Source organism: Fundulus heteroclitus, chromosome 16, assembly GCF_011125445.2.
Source record: "Fundulus heteroclitus isolate FHET01 chromosome 16, MU-UCD_Fhet_4.1, whole genome shotgun sequence".
NCBI classification, from domain to species: domain Eukaryota; kingdom Metazoa; phylum Chordata; class Actinopteri; order Cyprinodontiformes; family Fundulidae; genus Fundulus; species Fundulus heteroclitus.
In genome coordinates this window covers 30,551,790-30,570,166 of record NC_046376.1, presented here as the reverse complement: position 1 = coordinate 30,570,166, position 18,377 = coordinate 30,551,790, and the positions used below count along the sequence as shown (strand labels likewise).

The window sequence follows — 18,377 nt, the reverse complement described above, 5'->3', positions numbered from 1 at the left end:
GAACTCTGATACATAAATTAGTGATAAAAAAAAAAAGGAGAAGAGGTTGTTCGATTCGTGCATCAGCAGATTCTGATCCTTTCCAAGGCACTAAACACATCCAGCTTTCTAAGAAAAATAAAAAGTGCTCTAGTGTATTTGGTAAAAACCCCCAAAGGGCTCCAACAGGAGTATTGCTTTTCACAGGAAAGATTCAAGTGAACTCAAAAAGACTTCCCAACCACACCCTGATACCCGTCACCTGTTTTCAGGTTCCTTCCTTTGTTAACGTACTAAACAAACGAAACAAGGAGAGAATTTGACAAAATCCAAAGAATAATGATAGCTATATACTTGTAACTGTATGCCTTCTTAAGGAGTAAATGTCATTCTCTACACACCCTTCTCCATCACATTAAAACGGACTAAACTGGCTCCTCTTTTACTCTTTAACCTAACATTGAATAATAATAATAAAAAAAAAGATTGACTTGAGGATACAGAAAAAAAAAGTCACCTGAAAAGGTGACGAAGCCTGCTTCATGCACATCTGCTCCATTCCTATCTCTTATACTCAGTAGTACCAACCCCACTGTGGCTCCTTGAAGAAAACAAACATTTTCAACCAGCAGGGGGCAGCAGCAGCATGAGAGAGGAGAACATGTGCAGCAGTCCAGTGAAGGCATCAAGGTAGGGGAGCGGAGCGGAGAGTTCAGAGACCGTCTCATCTTTCCGCCTCGCATCGTATCAGAGCAGCGTCCAGCGTGGCCGTCTCATCTCGGCTGGTGCCGGATCAGACCCCTCCTGGTGTTGGTGGACTGCCTCTGCTGGGCCAGGAAAGACATGGCCTGGTTGGACGCTCCCAGTCGCTCTCCTGATACCTGCTGATGCAAAGACATGCCCTGCAGTGGAACAACAGGAGGACGCAGAAAGAGTTAAAGAACAAAAGGTGGACAAGAAGTGAAAAGATATATATATATTTTAGCATCTTTCCCCTCCTCATACTAACCATGTTGTACCACGCAGTAATGATCAGTTTCTCCTCCTGGCTGTGTCTGGCTTTGCTCTTTTCATAGTCATGCTACGAAAAGGGAACACATTGATTGGTTTTAGTGAGACTTCAATAACCAGATGTATATCCCCCCCACAGCTCTGTGTTACTAGTTCACCTCCAGATGCTGGATTTTTCTTTCCTTCTCTGTCAGCTGATTTTTCAAAGACTGAATGTCAGGAGGCGGAGCTGGCTGCTTGGGATCCAGAGTTTTGATCACCTGCACACAGACAAGCCCTTTAAAAGACTTCTTCCACTCCTCAAACACAAACACTCTGTCATGTTACAAACCCAAACATATATGCATCTTAATGAGTTTCATTTTTAAAATGTTATCACAGAAAATATCTGAAAAATGTGGCCTCCATTTGTGTTCAGACCTGACCTGCTACTTCTGAGAACCCTCTTCTCCTGCAATGCAAAGTCATTCTGGGCTACGCTTTACACTTATGCACCGTATGTTTGACGTTCCAGAACAGTTCAAGGTCAGCCGGATCATCAAGACTGTATCTGTTAACATCGGTTATCAAGTCCTGCCACAGATTCCCATTGGTGCTCAGGTCTGGACTTTGACTAGGCCATTCCAACCCAGAGATATTCTTTTACTGGAACCGTTCCAATGTAGCTCCAGCTGCAATTTTAAAGCGATTCTCCTGCTTGAACGTAAACCTCCGCCTCAGTCTCAAGTTTGTTTCCTTGTATTTAACCCCCACATTCCCCTCTTACATCGTCACCCAAGTTGAATTAGAAAACGTTTCACTCAAATACTGACAGCAAGGGGTTAAGTTTTAAAAAAAGGTTAACAAGCCCTTGCTTAACTATTTTCAGAAATCTCTTTCCTCCCGTTTTCTGCTAAATGTAAAAAAAAAAAAAAAAAAAAAACTCTTAAAAACTCTTTAAAAAATGACAGAACCCTCGTTTAATCAGCAATGTTGGCGCCTCTTAATGAGAAGCGTGTATTCCCCTGATGGGGACTGACCGTTCTGGCTTTCTCCATATAGCGTTTGTATCGCTGCTCCATCTGTTTCATGTCCTCGTCTTTCTTCCGAAGGATCTCCTGGAGTTCGTCTATCTTCTTGGCCACTGTGACGAAGAAAAAATGCACGCAGAGTCCCAGCCTGCAACACGTACACTAATAAGCAGAGAGGATTTAAGCAGATCTTTATAAAGGGTCTTACTGTTGCTGTCCGCTTTGGGCTCCAGGTCATCTATGACCTCTCGCTTCTTTCGGAGGTCTGTGTGAGCTTCACTTAGCTTCTCCCTGAAACGTGGAGCAAATGAATCGAGTCACTTTAGATGACCTGCTCCCCCGATTAATGGGCACTAAGCGGCAGTGAATGACTTACAAATGCTCCTCCAGCTTTTTCTTCAATAAGGACGACTTCATTTAAATAACCAAAAAGAAAGAAGAAGAAAAAAAACAATGATCAACTTAAGAGTGGAGCTATACAGAGCATGAAAACAGAGTACAGGCAGTGAGAGTCAAGCTGTTGCAGAGCGAAATCATGGGCCGGTTGCACAGAGGACGGGCCGTACTTACGATGGCCTGATTTTGGCAGATGTAGGGTGGGGGGGCAGGTGGAGAGAGACAAACAGAGAGGGGCAGGCGTTAGCGCTGAATCACCACAGCAAACATGGGTTACAGTCCCACACAACACGTATCAAAAGGAGAGCAAACACTGCAGTCCTCAGAGGACAGACGATCCTTACGCACACTGCGCCATGCAAATGTTTTGACTCAGGATTCGCTCTCTGCTCGGTTTTTAGGCTTGACATTAGAAACTGTAGGAAGTCTCAGGACTACCATGACTGTGGAAAATATGCCGGTTAACCGTGAGAAAAGACAGAGCGAGAGGGCAGATTATTCCACTCACATCCTCGTTCTTGCTGTCCTGCTGCTGGAGCGCTTTCTGGAGCTCTTCCACCTGGGATCGCAGCTCCGAGATCTGCTGCAGGTTCAACCTTGGGATGAAGAACGGGGCTCGGATGAGAGGAGATGGTGGGAATGCATGGGCAGCAATATATGAGCTGGATGGTCCCCACATTAAGTGATTATTTCAGCCGCAGTTTATCAAAAGCCATGTATCTGGACATCTGTGACGACTCCCAACTCCACAACACTGTCATCGTGTTTTAGGTCAGTGAGGCTGGATCATATTGTTTTTGCTGACTAATTCATGCTAGCTGCAGAGACCGTGAAAAATCAGCTGGTCAGACAACTTTCTGCTGATTTCGGCTGGTTGGAAACTCAAAAATCGGATCTTTTACAATGAACCATAGTAGAGCAGCTCTTTGTTGTGGAAGCTGAACCTGCAGGAAGACGACTCCAAGTATGTTTTCTGCATCAGACGGTTGATTAAAATGGGGTCAGAGGAAGCACAGAGGTGTAAGAAGCCCCTTAAAAAGGAAACTATTTCTTCATGATGAGACATAATGGCTGCGTCATTCTGGCTATTAGAGAACAAGACCTAAAGCTGACAACAGGAAGGCTAAAAAGAGCACAGGAAAGATGACGTTTTAGTTTTCCAGCATTGTGCAATGGAATACTCTAGATTTCTAAATGTTGGCAGCCTTCCTTCTTGAAATATCAGAGCTAAGGCGTTCTGGAGAAAACACACAAACTGCTGCTCAGGGATGCTGGCTGTGCAAATGTTGGGTTCTTCTTGTAGCCGTCTGTGCAGCTGGTATTTTAGGCTGCTGTTAACAGCTAAAGGCAGCTGAAAATATCAACTCCGTCATTATTGCGCGTTTAAAAAAAAACAACCACCACCACCTTGGTTTACAGCATCTTACCTCTCACACGCAGCGTTACGTCACATCTGATACTGCAAAATGATAAAATTACAGCTCACAGCAGCAAGAATGCTCTATTTAATATTATACAGTGAAGTCCAAAATTATTCATACCCCTGACAACATGTCACGGGTATGAATAATTAACTTATAGAGAAATCAATGTCTTCTCACAGCAGTACCGGTGGCATTGAAGCGAGATGGACACAAAATCCTGCCTCCTCATTGGCTTCTTCTCAGATGTAACTACTAATTAGGCCCAATTCAATGTACTTAAAAAAAAATAAAAAAATTCACATTTACCTTAAATCATAGTGATGTGTCTAGTGTTCAATAGTTCTGAATGAAACTAAGAACTGACAATAAGTCAAATAGTGGAGCCATTGTCATCCTTTAAAATGAACCAAATCGACCTACAACGTTTATCCCCTTTGTGTCGCTGAGAAAAAAATGATACCAGTATAAGGGTGTTAACCTTTCAACTGTGTTATTTTATTTAATGTTTGCATCAGACATACTACCTGAGCAAGATAAAAAGAAAGAAAACTCAATTTAATTCAGTTTGTTTGGCACTGATTCAAAATAAAGTAATTTCAAGACAAACATTTGAATTCAATCTGATCCTTTAGAAAGAGGCAAAGCCAATTCAAGACATTCTAATCTGACCCTAATAAATGAATCCCAGGAGCACACTGCAAAAACGGAACTTGAAATAAGTAAAATGTTCTTAAAATGAGTGGATTTGTCCTTGATTTGAGCAGGTAAATAAGGTGTTTTGCCAATGGAATAAGATTTTTGCACTTAAAATAGGAACAACTCATCTCCATCATCTTATTTCAAGTGCAGTATGTCTAATTATCTTATTTTAGGGGTTAAAATACTCATTCCATTCGCAAATAATCTTATTTACCTGCTCAAATAAAGGACAAATACACTAACTTTAAGAACATTTTACTTATTTTCAGATCCGTTTTTGCAGTGCATTTTGTCTGAGAAATGAACCTAAAAACTGAATATAATTTAGTAAGAAGGTAATTTTTGTTTTTAGATTTGTTTCACACCAAAAAGTTTGAGTGTGCATGCTAAAAATCAGCTGCGATCCTATAGTTCCAAGCATTTTATATATTTAACTAACCCTTCAGGAAATGATCTTAACTCTGGAAAAAGGCGCACACGCCATCTCCCTCTAAATTATTTAGCAACTCCGCTGTTCAAAGTGGGACTTTGTGCATCTGCTGTAAGCACCTGTCGTCCATTCCAGGATTGTGCCGCCTGGACATTTAACGCTCTGCTCTACTGAGCATGCTCACTCCACTCCTCTCCTCCTGTTACTGTTGCTGAGGATGCTTCCCACACCCTCAGCCTGGTGTTGCATTGGATACACACACACACACACACACACAGTCCACCCACATGTCCACATGCCCACAGGCATGTAAACACACACACACACAATTGCACATAAACACGCACTGAAGGGACAATCTGGCTTTCTGCTGCCTGTCCTCCAGCCCAGCCCACACAGCTCCGCTCAACACACAGTCCAGAGGGTGAGTTGACATTTAGGCAGATATCACTCCTTCCCTCAGCCAAATCAACAGTTTAATGTCCAGGAACGCACAATATGGTGGCCCTAGAGGGGAACGGTTGGCCAACGCCGCTAAAAAACTTGAACCGTCTAATTAATTCATGCACAGACTCCTACCTGTTCTGAGTTTCCAGGGTATTCTTGCTGCGCTGGGCCTCTTCCAGCTCAGCTTGGACCTTGACAAGCTTCTGCATGTAGGTCTCCTCCTGAGCACACAGCATCTTGTTTTCACTCTGCAGACGTACAACCGTTTCCCTGTCAGACAAAGAGCACGTCAAAACGAAGGGCCAGAATAAAGGCGGGAATAGGAAACAGAGCAGGGAACGGTGGAGGCGAGGAAATAAAAAAAGCTCTGCTGAGATCGACCGACGAGGCTCTTATCTGACAACGCCCAGGCCAAGCGTGCCATGTGTTGCCGTTCCACCGGCCAGCTGAACATTCAACCTCCAAAAATAAACTTTAGAGACTGCAGAATGAACCCGGGGCGTGGGCTACGGACGGGGACAAGCTCAACTGTACATAAACGCGTCTCTACACACCCTGGTTCACACCGACACAGCTTAATACATGGTCGTACTTTAGCTCGGTAGGCAGAATCTCCGCAGCAAGGTTTCCCACCGTGACGTCACCGTCGGACAAGTCTCCTGCAGAAGGAAGCAAATATACACAGAAGAAAGCAAGAGTTGTAAAAAGTTCTACTAAATTATGTTTCAATGTGTTACCAGCCATTAAAGAAAAAAAGAAAAACATGGCTAGGCCTGTTTTGAATTAACATGAACAAGTTACTTGGGCCTGATTTGCTTCCGGGGGCTCACCTGTTCCTCTCAGGTACTCCTGTTGGACCTGTGCACACCTGAGCTCATCGTTGGCTTCCCGAAGCGAGTCTCTCTCTGAAATCAGACGCTGCAGAAACAAAGCTTTCTCAAAACATGTTTTCCACATCACTCCCAAGTTCTGATCTGGTAAACCGGGGGAAATCGTCAACATTTCTTTAGCATCACAAGTAAAAGTGCCCCGCAAAAGTATTAACACCTTTACAACCTTTTTTTTTGTGGAAGAAAATTACACAAAGGTAGACTCTACTGATGGGTTTACCAGAAGTAAACTAATACGGTTATCAAAAATAAAAATACCACAGAGGTTTGTTGTCGTGATGTGGAAAATGTGAAAAAGGGAAGAGGTATGAATAATTTTGTAAGACACTATAATTGCATACCAATCAATCTCTGTACTACTACGGCTAATCACCCGCCAAAATCCCCGTTAGATCTCAGAGACAACAGCTCATGTGGGAGTGAGCAACATAATATGTGCCTGAGCAGAGTTTCTGCAGCAGGGACGCGCTGATCTACACGTTCTGAATGCTTTGAAGACGAGCACCAACTCACTTCTTTCTCCTTCAGCAGCGCGTCGTACTTGTCATGAAGATTTTTGTACTCAAACTGCCACTTCTCGGCCTTCATGGCCTCTGCTGTGTGCTTGGTGTGAAGCTCATGAGCCTGAAAAAAAAAATCAAAAAAAAAAAATCAGAAAGCACACAGTCTGCAAGAGCGCTCCAAGAAAACAGCAAATCTTTCCAAACGCATGTAGCAGCCAGACTCAGTTTATTATCACTCAGATGGCAAACAGATGAACGAGCGGACAGCTTGCCTGTCTCTTGTAGGTGTCCAGCTGACTGCGGACGGCGTTGGCCCGCCGCAGCTCCTCCTCCAGCTCGCAGGTGCGCTGCATGTACACGGTGTTGCGCTCCTCCAAGAGGCGCACCTGTCGGCGCAGATCTCCCAGATCCTCCAGCTTCCTCTTGTAAGTGTCCACCAGTGCTTCGAGCTGGTTCACCCTGTCAGAGGAGTGTCTGTGGGGAGGGAGGCACAGAGAGGAACGGGTCTTGGTTCAATATGACTGGGAATGTCATGTGTCCTTCAAAATTAAGAACAATGCTGTAATTTAAGTGACAGGAACCTGTAGCGACACAGAAAGAGATGCTTAATAGAAACCTACCAACGTGTCTAAACAGAAAATTCTGTTTAGACAAAATTTTATCCATTTTATGCATGTAATGCATGTTTGCCAGTAGTCATATGCAAGAAATTGAACTTTCATATTACGAGCTATGCAACCCCTTGAACTTTCATGTGACGTACAAAGGGGTACAAGGACACATGTGGTTACAATGGTGCCATGCAATCGCATTCAGAACCCTTTATTTTGACACCTCTAAAGAAAATCCAGTGCCACTGATTCTCCACTGATTGTCAGAGTCCACCTGTGTGAAAATAAAGGACAACTGTCCTATTGCCATCTGTCAGTTCACAGTTAGCAAGAAGCCACAGTAAGTATGTTGAAGGAGGCAAGACTGAATAACCATTTGAAGATCATCACCAGAACAGCAGGTGTACCTTTATGTTATTCAGATAGAAATACTGAATGTCGTTTGTTTTTCAACAGCTGGATAGAGTACTCCCTATCTAGAGTAGATATGAACACTTTTTAGTTAAGGATTTGTTTATTTTATTTTTTTGCAAAGCATGTATGCTTTGCATAACTGCGCATGTACAAGACTTTTTTTTATCTGTTCTCCCACTCCTCGGGGGCAGGGTGGGAAAAAAATATCTCCCAAATCCACTATGGTGTCATTTCTTTCTACTGAGGCCTTCCTCTTCTTCTCATAAACATGAATGCAGTTTGCTTCTTAAGGCTCTCAGCCATGTTCAAAGTCTACAGTGAGAGCAGGGGAGCTACAATGAACACCGAAGCTAACCGGGTCCATAAACACTAAAAGTACACTTGCACAGCCAGCAAGCAGAAACTAACAAGGAGCGTGCACGCACACCGGTGTTTTGTGAGCATGTCAGAATGATTGGCCTGTGGGACAACAAAAAGATAAGATGATCCCCCCCTCGGAACTTGAGGAACAGAGGGGGGGTGAGAGCAGGAACAAAACTCTGAGCAATCCCTGCCGTTCGGTCTGAACAGCAGGGATTGCTCAGAGTTTTTACAGGCCTGCAGCTTTTACACAGATTGATTTTCCCCCTGAATATATAATGTATTGACTACCTTCAGGATGGAAAGGACCATTTTAGAAAGTATAACCAAAAGGTTTTCTGAACAGAGTTACCAACTATAGCTTTGATCAGCTCCACATCAAGGATTTGGGTGTGCTGAGCCTGGGTGACGTCTGAAACAGACACGACACCAGCCTCTGAGAACTGACTTTAGACGTCGGATAGAGTGTGACTGTCTGAAAATGACTCAAAATGTGGACTCATCAACAAATACCACAAACGCTACATTAAAGAGGCAACAAGCCCACTCAATGACTTCTACTACTGCGCAATTCTAGAAGGTTGCTGTGGTTAGATGAAACCAAAATTGAACTTTTTGACCTGTATGTCTACATGCAAATGTTATGCAGGGCAAAAAACAAAAACACTGATGTATGTCATCCTGAACACATCATCCCAATGGTGGTTAGCAACATCACGATTAGGGATGCTTTTCTTCAACAGGTCAGCGTTGATGTGAAAAAGGATTTATCTGACAGGAAAATCTGTAAGACTCTGCGAATGACGTGAGACTTGGATGGAGATCAACCAGAACTACAGTGGAATAGCTTAGATCAAAGCATTCGCATGAGTAGGGGTGGGCGATATGGACTTTAAATTTTATCATGATATATTCTCGGGATGTGATAATGATAAAGTGACGATAAAATACTATTTACAGCTTCTTACATTTCTTTTCAGGTAACTGTGTGGCTGCAACTGCATGTCAATTATACCTCAAACAAATACTGTCCCTAAAAACTCTTAAAAATGTAATATTAAAACAAATTTCCAAAATATGTTTCATCAGGACTCTAGTTACAAAAAGAAGTGTAACTTTTATGACCAAGCTGCACACAGTGACTGCATTCAATTATATGTTTGAATGCATTGATATTTATTGATGCTCTCAATAAACCAACAGTGGAGAAAATAGCAAAAATAACAATCCAGACAACATTGGCAGTTTTGGGGGGTTTCAGACTTGTCTAGTTGGAATACATCATTGTCAAGATAAATACAAATTCTTATAATACATTTTAAATAACTGTAAAATGATGATAAAGGCCCAATCCTCTTCATAAGTTTGAACGGTCTAGTCAAAGTCCACACCAGGAATGTATTGTGAATCTGTGACTTGAAAATGATTGATCACATATGGTTCTAAGGACTGAGGGGTGCTGAATAGTAATGCAGGTTTTAGTTTTATGACTTACAGCTAATTGTTTAAAATTAAAACCCCATTTAATTTTTCCTACACTACACTACTTTGTGTTGATCTATTAAATAAAAAAATCACATTGAACACATTCAGCTTTGTTTTGGGAAAGTGACAAAATGTAAAAAAAAAGAAAAAAAAAAAGATGTAAGTGGTATGAGCTTTTCTGCAAACCAATATAAACCTTAGTATGTTGGCCAATTATAAATCATCAATGAACTGCATAGAACAAGTTGTAAAGCATGAACAAAACCCCCCAGTCTACGTGACTCAACACCCAGAGTGTTAATTTCTGTGGTTTCAGTGGGAACAAACTGTTTCTGTGAAAATTCATGCTCTAAAGCATATATGTGGAGTGTTGATCAGCAGCGCAGCTCTCATGGCGGCTTCGTTTTGAAGGCGGAGAACGGTTAGGAGTCTGGCAGCTGCCCTCACCTCAGGATGTCCATCTCATCCTTGAGCGCCTGGGCTTCATGCGCCAGACTAGTCAGCTCTTCGTTCCTCTGCAGCAGGTCGGCCACCTCCCGCTCCAGCGTCTCAGCACGTACGCTCAAGTCATCTCTGCTGTTCTCCAGCCTGAAATATTCAGTGGTTTATGTGGCTTAGACGAGTCATTGTGAGAAACAGAACCAATCAAGACAACTCAAGACTCAAATGTGAAACGCATACGTGGGTGTAAAAGTTACTAGAATCCTTTCAATTACTTTTTTTTTTTTGGTTTGGTTCCCTGTAAGCATTAATTTCACTTTAAGTGTTGGTCAACTGTTGTACCGGTAATTTTCCTCCTGCAGCTGCTCCATCTGACTCTGCAGCAGCAGCAGCTTCTTGCCGGTGATGGCGGTGGTTGAGGCGTCCAGAGAGTCACTGCGGCTGAGCCTCTCTCTCAGGGAGCGGATCTCCGTCTGCAGGGAAAGCCTCTCCTCCACGCCCAGCGACAGCTGCCACAGTACAGAGAAACATTGCAAATACACATGTAAAGGTTTAGTGAAAAATGTGATGTTTGGACAACATGATGGAGCTAAAAAAAATAAATAATCTGCAGCAGTGAAAAGGAGGAAAATATACAACAGTGAAGAGCCCAAAAATCCTGAAGGGAGATAAAAAGCAAAACATTACCAAGTACAAGACTATAACCGATATGAAATTGTTGAATTAGTGGGGGCGGATTAAGCCAAAGATACAGAGCAGCGAACTCACCACGCTTTGTCCAAGGAGGACTTTAAACACAAGTTTTACTGTCACTTCACATGCTCTGTCGTCAATGCTGCTGTCAGCTGACCTGCAGCATTCCCAGGCAGAGAAAAGCTCGCCTTAAGGCTCCAACCAGATCCCCACGCTAAGATTAGACACGACGAATAACCAAGATGGTGCATACTGGAAATGCTGCTTCTTTTGTTGGAAATAACTCTACAGAGGTCTCCGAGGAAGTTTAGAGTTGCAACACGAAGGTTACAATTAAACAGTTTTGCACGAGAACTATGAAGAAATTGGATTTAACTTTTTTTTTTTTAACGGGACACGTTCCCGGGCTGAACACAGCGAACGCCGCCGCTGAACTTTAAGGACAGATTGCATGTTTTAGCCCTGGGCCAGTAACAGTAAATAGCTCCTAAAACAACACCAGTGACTAATTCCCAACGTGTGGGCTGAGCAAGTAAACAAACAGGTGGGCTGAGAGCAGCGCAAATTATTGTTGGCTACTGATCCATCCCAAGGCAATGTGTCAGTTTCATCTCGATGTTATGCAACTATTGACAAGAAAGTATGTTTAAGGGAAAAAAAATAAAAAAATAACTTAGCCCTTTTCTCAGCCATTGCTGCACAACTAAGCCAAGAGACTACAAAGACAATGTCCTGCGGGATAATCAATACAGGCCAAAGCACAGAAGTTGCGAGATGCGATTTTAAAAAACACAACAGCAGACCAAAGCTGCACTCAGGTATTTTTCTCTAATAATCTAGCTCTCCGGCTGAAAACTGTACATCACTGTAGCGCAGTGCTTTATAAAACTGGCCAGAACTGAAATGATTCTAACTTTACCAGTGCAGGTGATCGTTAAATAGCGCACACACTCCATTTAGCCAACTAACCTGATGTTCGAGATCTCTACAGTGCTGGGTTAGGTCCTCCTTCTCTCCTGCTTCCTCGCTCAGAAAATAATACTTCCTGGACTGTGAGAGAGCACAGAAGATATCATACGAGTGCGAGCACAGTGCACCGAAGAGCATACAAGCCACCAATTTCACTGTATTTTATTAGAATTTCATGTAGGAGGCAATAAATGTGAAGTGGAAAAAAATACATGGTTTTGAATATATTTTAATCAGGACCTTCTGCGCGAAAACTTTGAAGAACCACCTTTTGCTGCAATTACAGCATCAACTCTGTTGGACTGGATGAAGAACATCTATGAACATCAACTCAAGAGCTGCCACAGTTTCTGAATGGGACTTAGGTTTGTATTTTACTGGCAAACACAGCAAACCTGTTGAGGGATTTTTTGGATTGCTACATGTCTCAACCAGTTAGACACATGAATAACTGTAGCTGTGCTTGTATGTTTAGGGTCATCCTGCCTAAAGAAGAAGCTCAACAGCAGTCTCATATTGCAGGATTGGCCTGCAGCCGTCTTTCTACATGTCTGTGCTAAAGGGAATATCCCCACAGCATGATGTTACCAACACCATGTTTCACAGCAGAGATGCCGCGTTCACAGTGATATACAGTGTTATTTTTCTGCATCACAGTGTTTTTAATGTTGGGACAAAATCTTTTATTTTTAATTACTAAAAATAGATTTTCCACTTCACAACAAAAACTAAAGTAAACACAGGTGGACTTCATTAATTGTGTGACTTCTGAAGGAAACTAATTCACATTCCAAGAATCGATTTGATTCAGATTCTCCACATTTAGAATCGATTCTTTTCAATCCGATCTCAAATTGGATTGTTGGTATTAAAACCATTTTTATAACCGCTTACCCTGAGTTGCATGACTGTAGTTATGCAACATATTGATGTTGGTATTATATTAACATCCAACAGCAAATGAATAAAGTAATGGTAGCTAATGGCAGCTGTAAGGACCAAACCATCTCCCTGAATGTTGAGACGACTGCTTTCACAGACATGCTGAGGGGCAGAAAACCCAAATACAGATCCAGGGTAGAAAACAGAGGACACCAGAGATAATCTACAGCTGGTGCATTATTAAAAACGGGACATTAAAAATTCACCTCCCAGAGTGGAGTGCGAGTTGGAAATTCACAGTGGAAAATGCATTTTTTTTATTATATGAATCGATCATTAGGAATTAATGAGAATTGATTTGGGATTGGATTTTTATTTTTATTTTTTAACACAGCCTTATGCACACAAATCAGTTTTTCTTCCACTTCACAACTCATTTATACACATCTTTGAGTTTTACCTGGTAGTCAAAGTCCCCATAACTCTCTGGACTTCCTGGTTCCAATGAAGGTTCCTTTGTTAAAAGCTGAGGCAAAGCAGCAAAGGATGAGCTCAAGTTACAAAGAAACTGACATTCACATCGGCAGAAGCAGGTTTGTTTGGATTTATTAATATCTTTTATTTGAAGACAGCTCTCATAAGCTGGATAATTTTTTTTTTTTTTTTTTTTACATCCAACCCCTTGCTGTGTTGGTCCTCAAAACACAAAATCTATTCTTAGAAAAGCACAAAGCAGGATTTTTGGGAATTATTTCAATCTAATGTTTATCCATACTTCTTTCCTTATGAATTACGCCCATGACTAACAGCTGGATTAATGGGGAAAAAAACGGAGAGCAGAGAGGATAAGTCGGGCTGCTCACTCACCTCCTGAATGGCTGTCATCACAACATGCTGGACAGATTCCTCAAGTGTCATAATCTGCTGGATTTGCTCTGCGTTTGGAAGATGACAACAAAAGCGGTTAAGGTGCAGCCAAATGCAGATTAACTCAAATACTCTTTCCTAAAATGAAACCAACTCAGGTTCTATCATCTGAGCATTTGTTCATTAAACTGATGGATCAACAGAAGCTTTTAATCTTGTCTACTTTATTGTGTAAAATGGACTTCAGTGTTGGAAAAGCAGCACATACTTTATCCATCAGTGTCATTCATGCGTTTAAATTGAAAAAAAAAAAAAAAAAATTAAACGGTGAAAGTCTTTAACCCCCTCCCCCGTCCTACCTTGTTTCTTTTCACAACTGACAGCACAACCCAAAACAAGCTGTAGCAGCTTGCCCAGCTCAGTCCCATCGCCCATCTCGCCTATGAGGTTCACATCTGGTAAATGCTCATCGGACACCTGCTGACCCAGCACCTGATCACGGCACAGGAAGGTGACACGTTAAATTTCAGTCATGAGCCAAATGGAGAACTACAAGCAGTAGAGAAGTATGGGTGCAGCTCAAAGAATTGGAATATTGTCAAATTGTTCTTTTTTGCTTCAGTAGTTCAATCTGAAAACATGGCTTATAGCTAATGAACGGCCATTATAAGTTTATCAGGAAGTTAGAATATTGCATAGGACAAATAAAAATGGTTTGAATGCAGAAATATTACGGCCGTGTCACAGAATATACCATTCCAGGGAAGACTGCCCAACGAAGGAAGTCACCCTCGCCAAGGAAGGTAAGCCACAATGGGTCGCTGGCAGGTTAACAGCGATGAATCCAAGCATATTCATTGAAAGTTAAGTGGAAGGAAAAAAACAAAACAAAAAACAAGTGCACAACACAAGCAACCAGGATAACTGCAGCCGTGTGACTGTGAATTGAAGTCTATTTAATAGTTATGATGTTGACAAGGAGGCATGCTTTAGGAGCCACCATGAAGAGACATATCCAGGACATGGGCTACAACTTTTGTATTCCTTATGTAAAGCTATTGTGGAGCCAGAGATGAGGTCAGAAGCATAATCACATGGGCCAAGGAGAAAAAGGATTGGACTGTTGCTCTGTGGTCCAAAGTCCTTTTTCCAGATGAAACCAAAGTTTGCATTTGATTTGGAAATCAGGGTCCCAGAGCCTGGAAAAAAGCGTAAAGAGGTGAAGAATCCATGCTGCTTCAAGTCCAGAGTGACGTTTCCTCAGTGAGGGATGATTTGGAGAGCCATGTCATCGGGTGGTGCCGGTCCACTGTGTTATATCAAGTCTAGAGCCAACACAGTTATCTACTCGCAAACCTTAGAGGACTTCATGCTTGTCTCTGCTAACCTGCTTCATGGAGATGTTGATTTGATTCTCCAGCCGCCCCCCCAAAGAAAACATGTAGGCTGAAATTAAAGCAACCTGGGTTTCCTGAACACCTCATCAAAACCACAGGCTGATCGGCTCCATGCCACGCTGCATGGATGTAATAATCAATAAAAAAGGAACCCCATGTTAGTGCATATACTGTACAGTACATGGAAAAGCCACGATCATCAAAATGACCAGAAATAACTTTTGATGACATTCTAATTCGTTGAGATGCACTTGATAAAGCTGTTAAACCCCTCTTACATCATGGTAATACTCCAGCATGCTCTGCAGAACCTTTTTCAAGTTGCTGACCTAAAACAACAAAAAACAGGAGTTGGCATTTTGATTTTAGCCAAAGACAACAGACAAGAAAAACTAATGCTACGACGCTGCTTCATCAATTACCTTAAGGCGCCAGTTGGCCTCACTCTCCTCCTTGATCCTGCCGAGCCACGTCTCATTAAACCAGGAGGGGTCTCTGTTAATGAGAGCAGAGGAGGCTGTAGGCACAACAGATCTCTGAACGTCATAGCACACAGGAAGCCTTCTGCCCTGATCATTTCAGACACAATGACAGTGGAGTAAAGCTGCTCATTAAAGTTACATAAAAGCAGTGATGGTTAGCAGGTCTAACAGCTGCTGGGAGGAAGGATCTGCCATAGCGCTCCTTTCTGCACCTAGGATGCAGCGGTCTGTCACTGCAGCACTACGAGGTAATTTATCAAATACTAGTAAGGGGGTGTATATATTTAAGCTATTATGCAAAATTTTAATCTTGTGTGTGACTAGGAAGTAAAAAAACCCATTAGATGACAAAATGTGCACTTAATTTTTTCGTAAAATCTCTCCATTCTGAAAAAAAACAAACAAAAAAAAAACAGTTTGAATGAATTGTTAACAGCCCAAAGTTTGTCAAAGATTAGACGTAGCCCGGGTGATGTAATAGATCCAGCAGAACTGTAAATTTGATTAAAAAAAACATTTAATTCAAGCCCTCCCTGTGCACTAAACAGAAGAGCACAATGGCGTAGACATGCTTACATTCTGTGGAGTACGTGAGCAATGGCCACTCCACTTGTTAGATCGCGCTTGCTGTCACATGATGGGACCTGAAATGTCTGCAGCTGAAAAATAAATAATAAATAAAACCCGAATAAATGTTAGAATGTAAGCGAGTAGCTTTTAACAAGTGTTGAAGATAACCACTCAAGTTTAATAGATGGGTTTAAAAAATTGTTAAGTATAAAATGATGCAATCGTTATATACTGCTTTGAAATGACTACCAAACCACCTAGTAAACAGTCTAAAACAGAAAATATTAAGTCAGAAACCACCAGGAGACAAGCTATTAGAAGCTGTGGGCACGTTTGAAGTCTTCTTATTAAAACCTGCAGCAGGAGAAAACCTCTCCTAGGGCTGGACGATGTAGAAAAAAAAGCATATCAATAAAGTAGAAATCATATTGATCGATATTGAGAATCATCAACAAATTCAAAACATGTTTTAAGTGCAGCCTTAGCCATTTTATGTTGCTGAACACACAAACGATGAATTCAAACTCAACCCTTTATTCAACCAACTTTTAACCAAAACTGCAAGTTTGTAAGAAGAAAATAAACATGTGCTCTCTGAACTCTTCGAAGAGGCAGAGCTTGGTGACGGGTCTGTGTTTGTGATTGGCTGGGAGGATGTAATGACTGTAATATTAATTTAGCCTAATATTAATGCAAAAGGAAGGAAATCTGTTATTCTATTGTACTTTTTAATTGACCTTTCTTTCTATCATCGATATACGTCTATCGATCCATATATATTTTTATTGAATTATCGTCCAGCCCTAACCTCTCCCACCACCTCTGATGAGCTCAGGCTCAGAGAAATTGGCTGTGTTTTTGGGTGTTGTTTGATATGGCCTTGGATGGTAGAGTTTAAACTCGTACGACAAACTGTGTTAACCGAATAGTTTTTGGAAGTGTTCCTGAGCCCACGCGGTAATATCCATTACAAAATGATGTCGGCTTGTAAGGTCACGAGCACTAAACGTTGGTGTTCGGCGTTATGAGCAGAGATTTCTCCAGATTCTCTGAATCTGTTGACAACATTATTGACTTGAGGATGAAATCCCCAAATTCCCTGCAAATGAACGCTGAGATGTGTCGTTCTTAAACTGTCGGACTCACACAGTTGTTCACAAAGTGGTGAACCTCGTCCCATTCTTGCTTGTGAACGACTGAGCCTTTCAGGGATGCTCCTTTTATAGCCAATCATGACACCTGTTTGCAATTAACCTGCGGAATATTCCAGAAAGTTTTTGTTTGAAGCATTTCTCAACTTTCAAAAGTCTTTTGTTGCTTCTGCTGAGTATTCGCAAAACAAACAAAACAACAACAAAAACCCAAAGTTAATCAACACTAAATATCTTGTCTTTGTAGTGTATTCAGGGAAATATGGGTTAAAAGGGATTTGCAATTCAATGCATTTTGTTTTACACAACGTCCTAACTTTTTTAGAGTTGTGGTTGTAGCTTTAAACACGGAGGAGGGACTGTAGACTTAACTTGCTATTAATACCAACTTGTACTTAAAGTGTCCCTGGTCTCTGGAGAAGGGCCAAACATGTGCATATCCCCTGCGCTTTAACGCAAAGTTAGCATGTTGGAAGCTCGCGCTAAGCTATCCGGGTTTGTTTATTTAGCAGCTAACTTTGCTGACAGTCAGTTGTTGAAGCAGACCACCAAGACCAACATTCCTCATTTGTTTACTGCTTGTGAGCTTGGCCGAAGGGCAAATAACACCGTTTCTAGAGCTACTTACTGCTTGTATATTATCAGATGTGGTAAAAACGTAATGTTAATTTATATTTCGCCCTAAAAAACGCGGACTTTATTCTACCTTGATTCGCCGAACACCTGCTGTCACCTGTTAGCCCAGGGGAGGTTAGCCTCGCTCGGAAACCTAGCTAACTTCACACTTACCCAGGTTAAGAGCGAGTCACACAGATTTGCTTTGTCCACGCTCATTGTGCCGCGTTCCGAGAGGCGACAGCCCGAACCTTCGCCGCTTTCTTTGCTCGGGAGCTCGTTTCTCCGTCCTGACACCTTCCACGTCAGGCAATGGCCTCCGAGCGCTGCTCCTGTCCGTTTCGCGTTTCACCCCCGCTCTCTATTATCCACGCGAGCTTCCGTATGAGAACCGTTCCCATGGAAACGGATTATGCTGTTCGGGTCAGCGTGTCTGGTCGCGGAAAAATTATGGTAATTTGAGAATAATAGCGTGTGTTCACTCAGGTTTCAGAGCACTGACAACGACGTACAATTAAACGTTGTCATATTATTATATTATTAGAAAAATAGAAAATTTAACTAGAGATTGAAAAGCCTTTTTGTTTTACTTTGCCTTACAAAAAGTATCCACACCACTTTTTTCCACATTGTGTCACGTGACAGCCACAA

The 18,377-nt window shown here is 42.0% G+C and overlaps 1 protein-coding gene across 4 annotated transcripts; it reads right to left on the bottom strand.

Moving 5' to 3' along the window:
* Positions 1–677: 677 nt before the first annotated feature.
* Positions 678–18,105, bottom strand: LOC105929916 (protein Hook homolog 2). Of its 4 annotated transcripts, none has more exons than XM_021319170.2 (23): positions 17,901–18,105; positions 15,967–16,049; positions 15,331–15,403; positions 15,187–15,237; positions 13,871–14,003; positions 13,512–13,579; positions 13,105–13,170; positions 11,763–11,843; positions 10,443–10,609; positions 10,107–10,247; positions 7,062–7,263; positions 6,800–6,910; positions 6,227–6,314; positions 5,989–6,055; positions 5,529–5,666; positions 2,905–2,992; positions 2,571–2,576; positions 2,377–2,411; positions 2,209–2,291; positions 2,010–2,113; positions 1,149–1,250; positions 985–1,060; positions 678–881 (listed from the first exon to the last, which is right to left on the bottom strand). In XM_021319170.2, exons 1-23 carry the CDS (start codon positions 17,943–17,945, stop codon positions 727–729), a joined length of 2,163 nt encoding a protein of 720 aa, XP_021174845.2. In that variant the 5' UTR covers positions 17,946–18,105; the 3' UTR covers positions 678–726. The 4 variants fall into 4 exon arrangements, with proteins under 4 accessions (XP_021174845.2, XP_012723309.2, XP_036004307.1 ...); XM_012867855.3 differs by having other exon boundaries at positions 989–1,060; positions 17,901–18,104; XM_036148414.1 differs by lacking the exon at positions 11,763–11,843 and having other exon boundaries at positions 989–1,060.
* Positions 18,106–18,377: the final 272 nt, after the last annotated feature.

Coding starts and splice junctions, on each gene's coding strand:
- LOC105929916 (XM_021319170.2), bottom strand. CDS start 17,945: ATGAGCGTGGACAAAGCAAATCTGTGTGACTCGCTCTTAACCTGG. Junction 13,580..13,870: donor CAGTTGTGAAAAGAAACAAG/GTAGGACGGGGG, acceptor TTCCAAACGCAG/AGCAAATCCAGCAGATTATG. Junction 6,911..7,061: donor TGGACACCTACAAGAGACAG/GCAAGCTGTCCG, acceptor TTTTTTTTTCAG/GCTCATGAGCTTCACACCAA.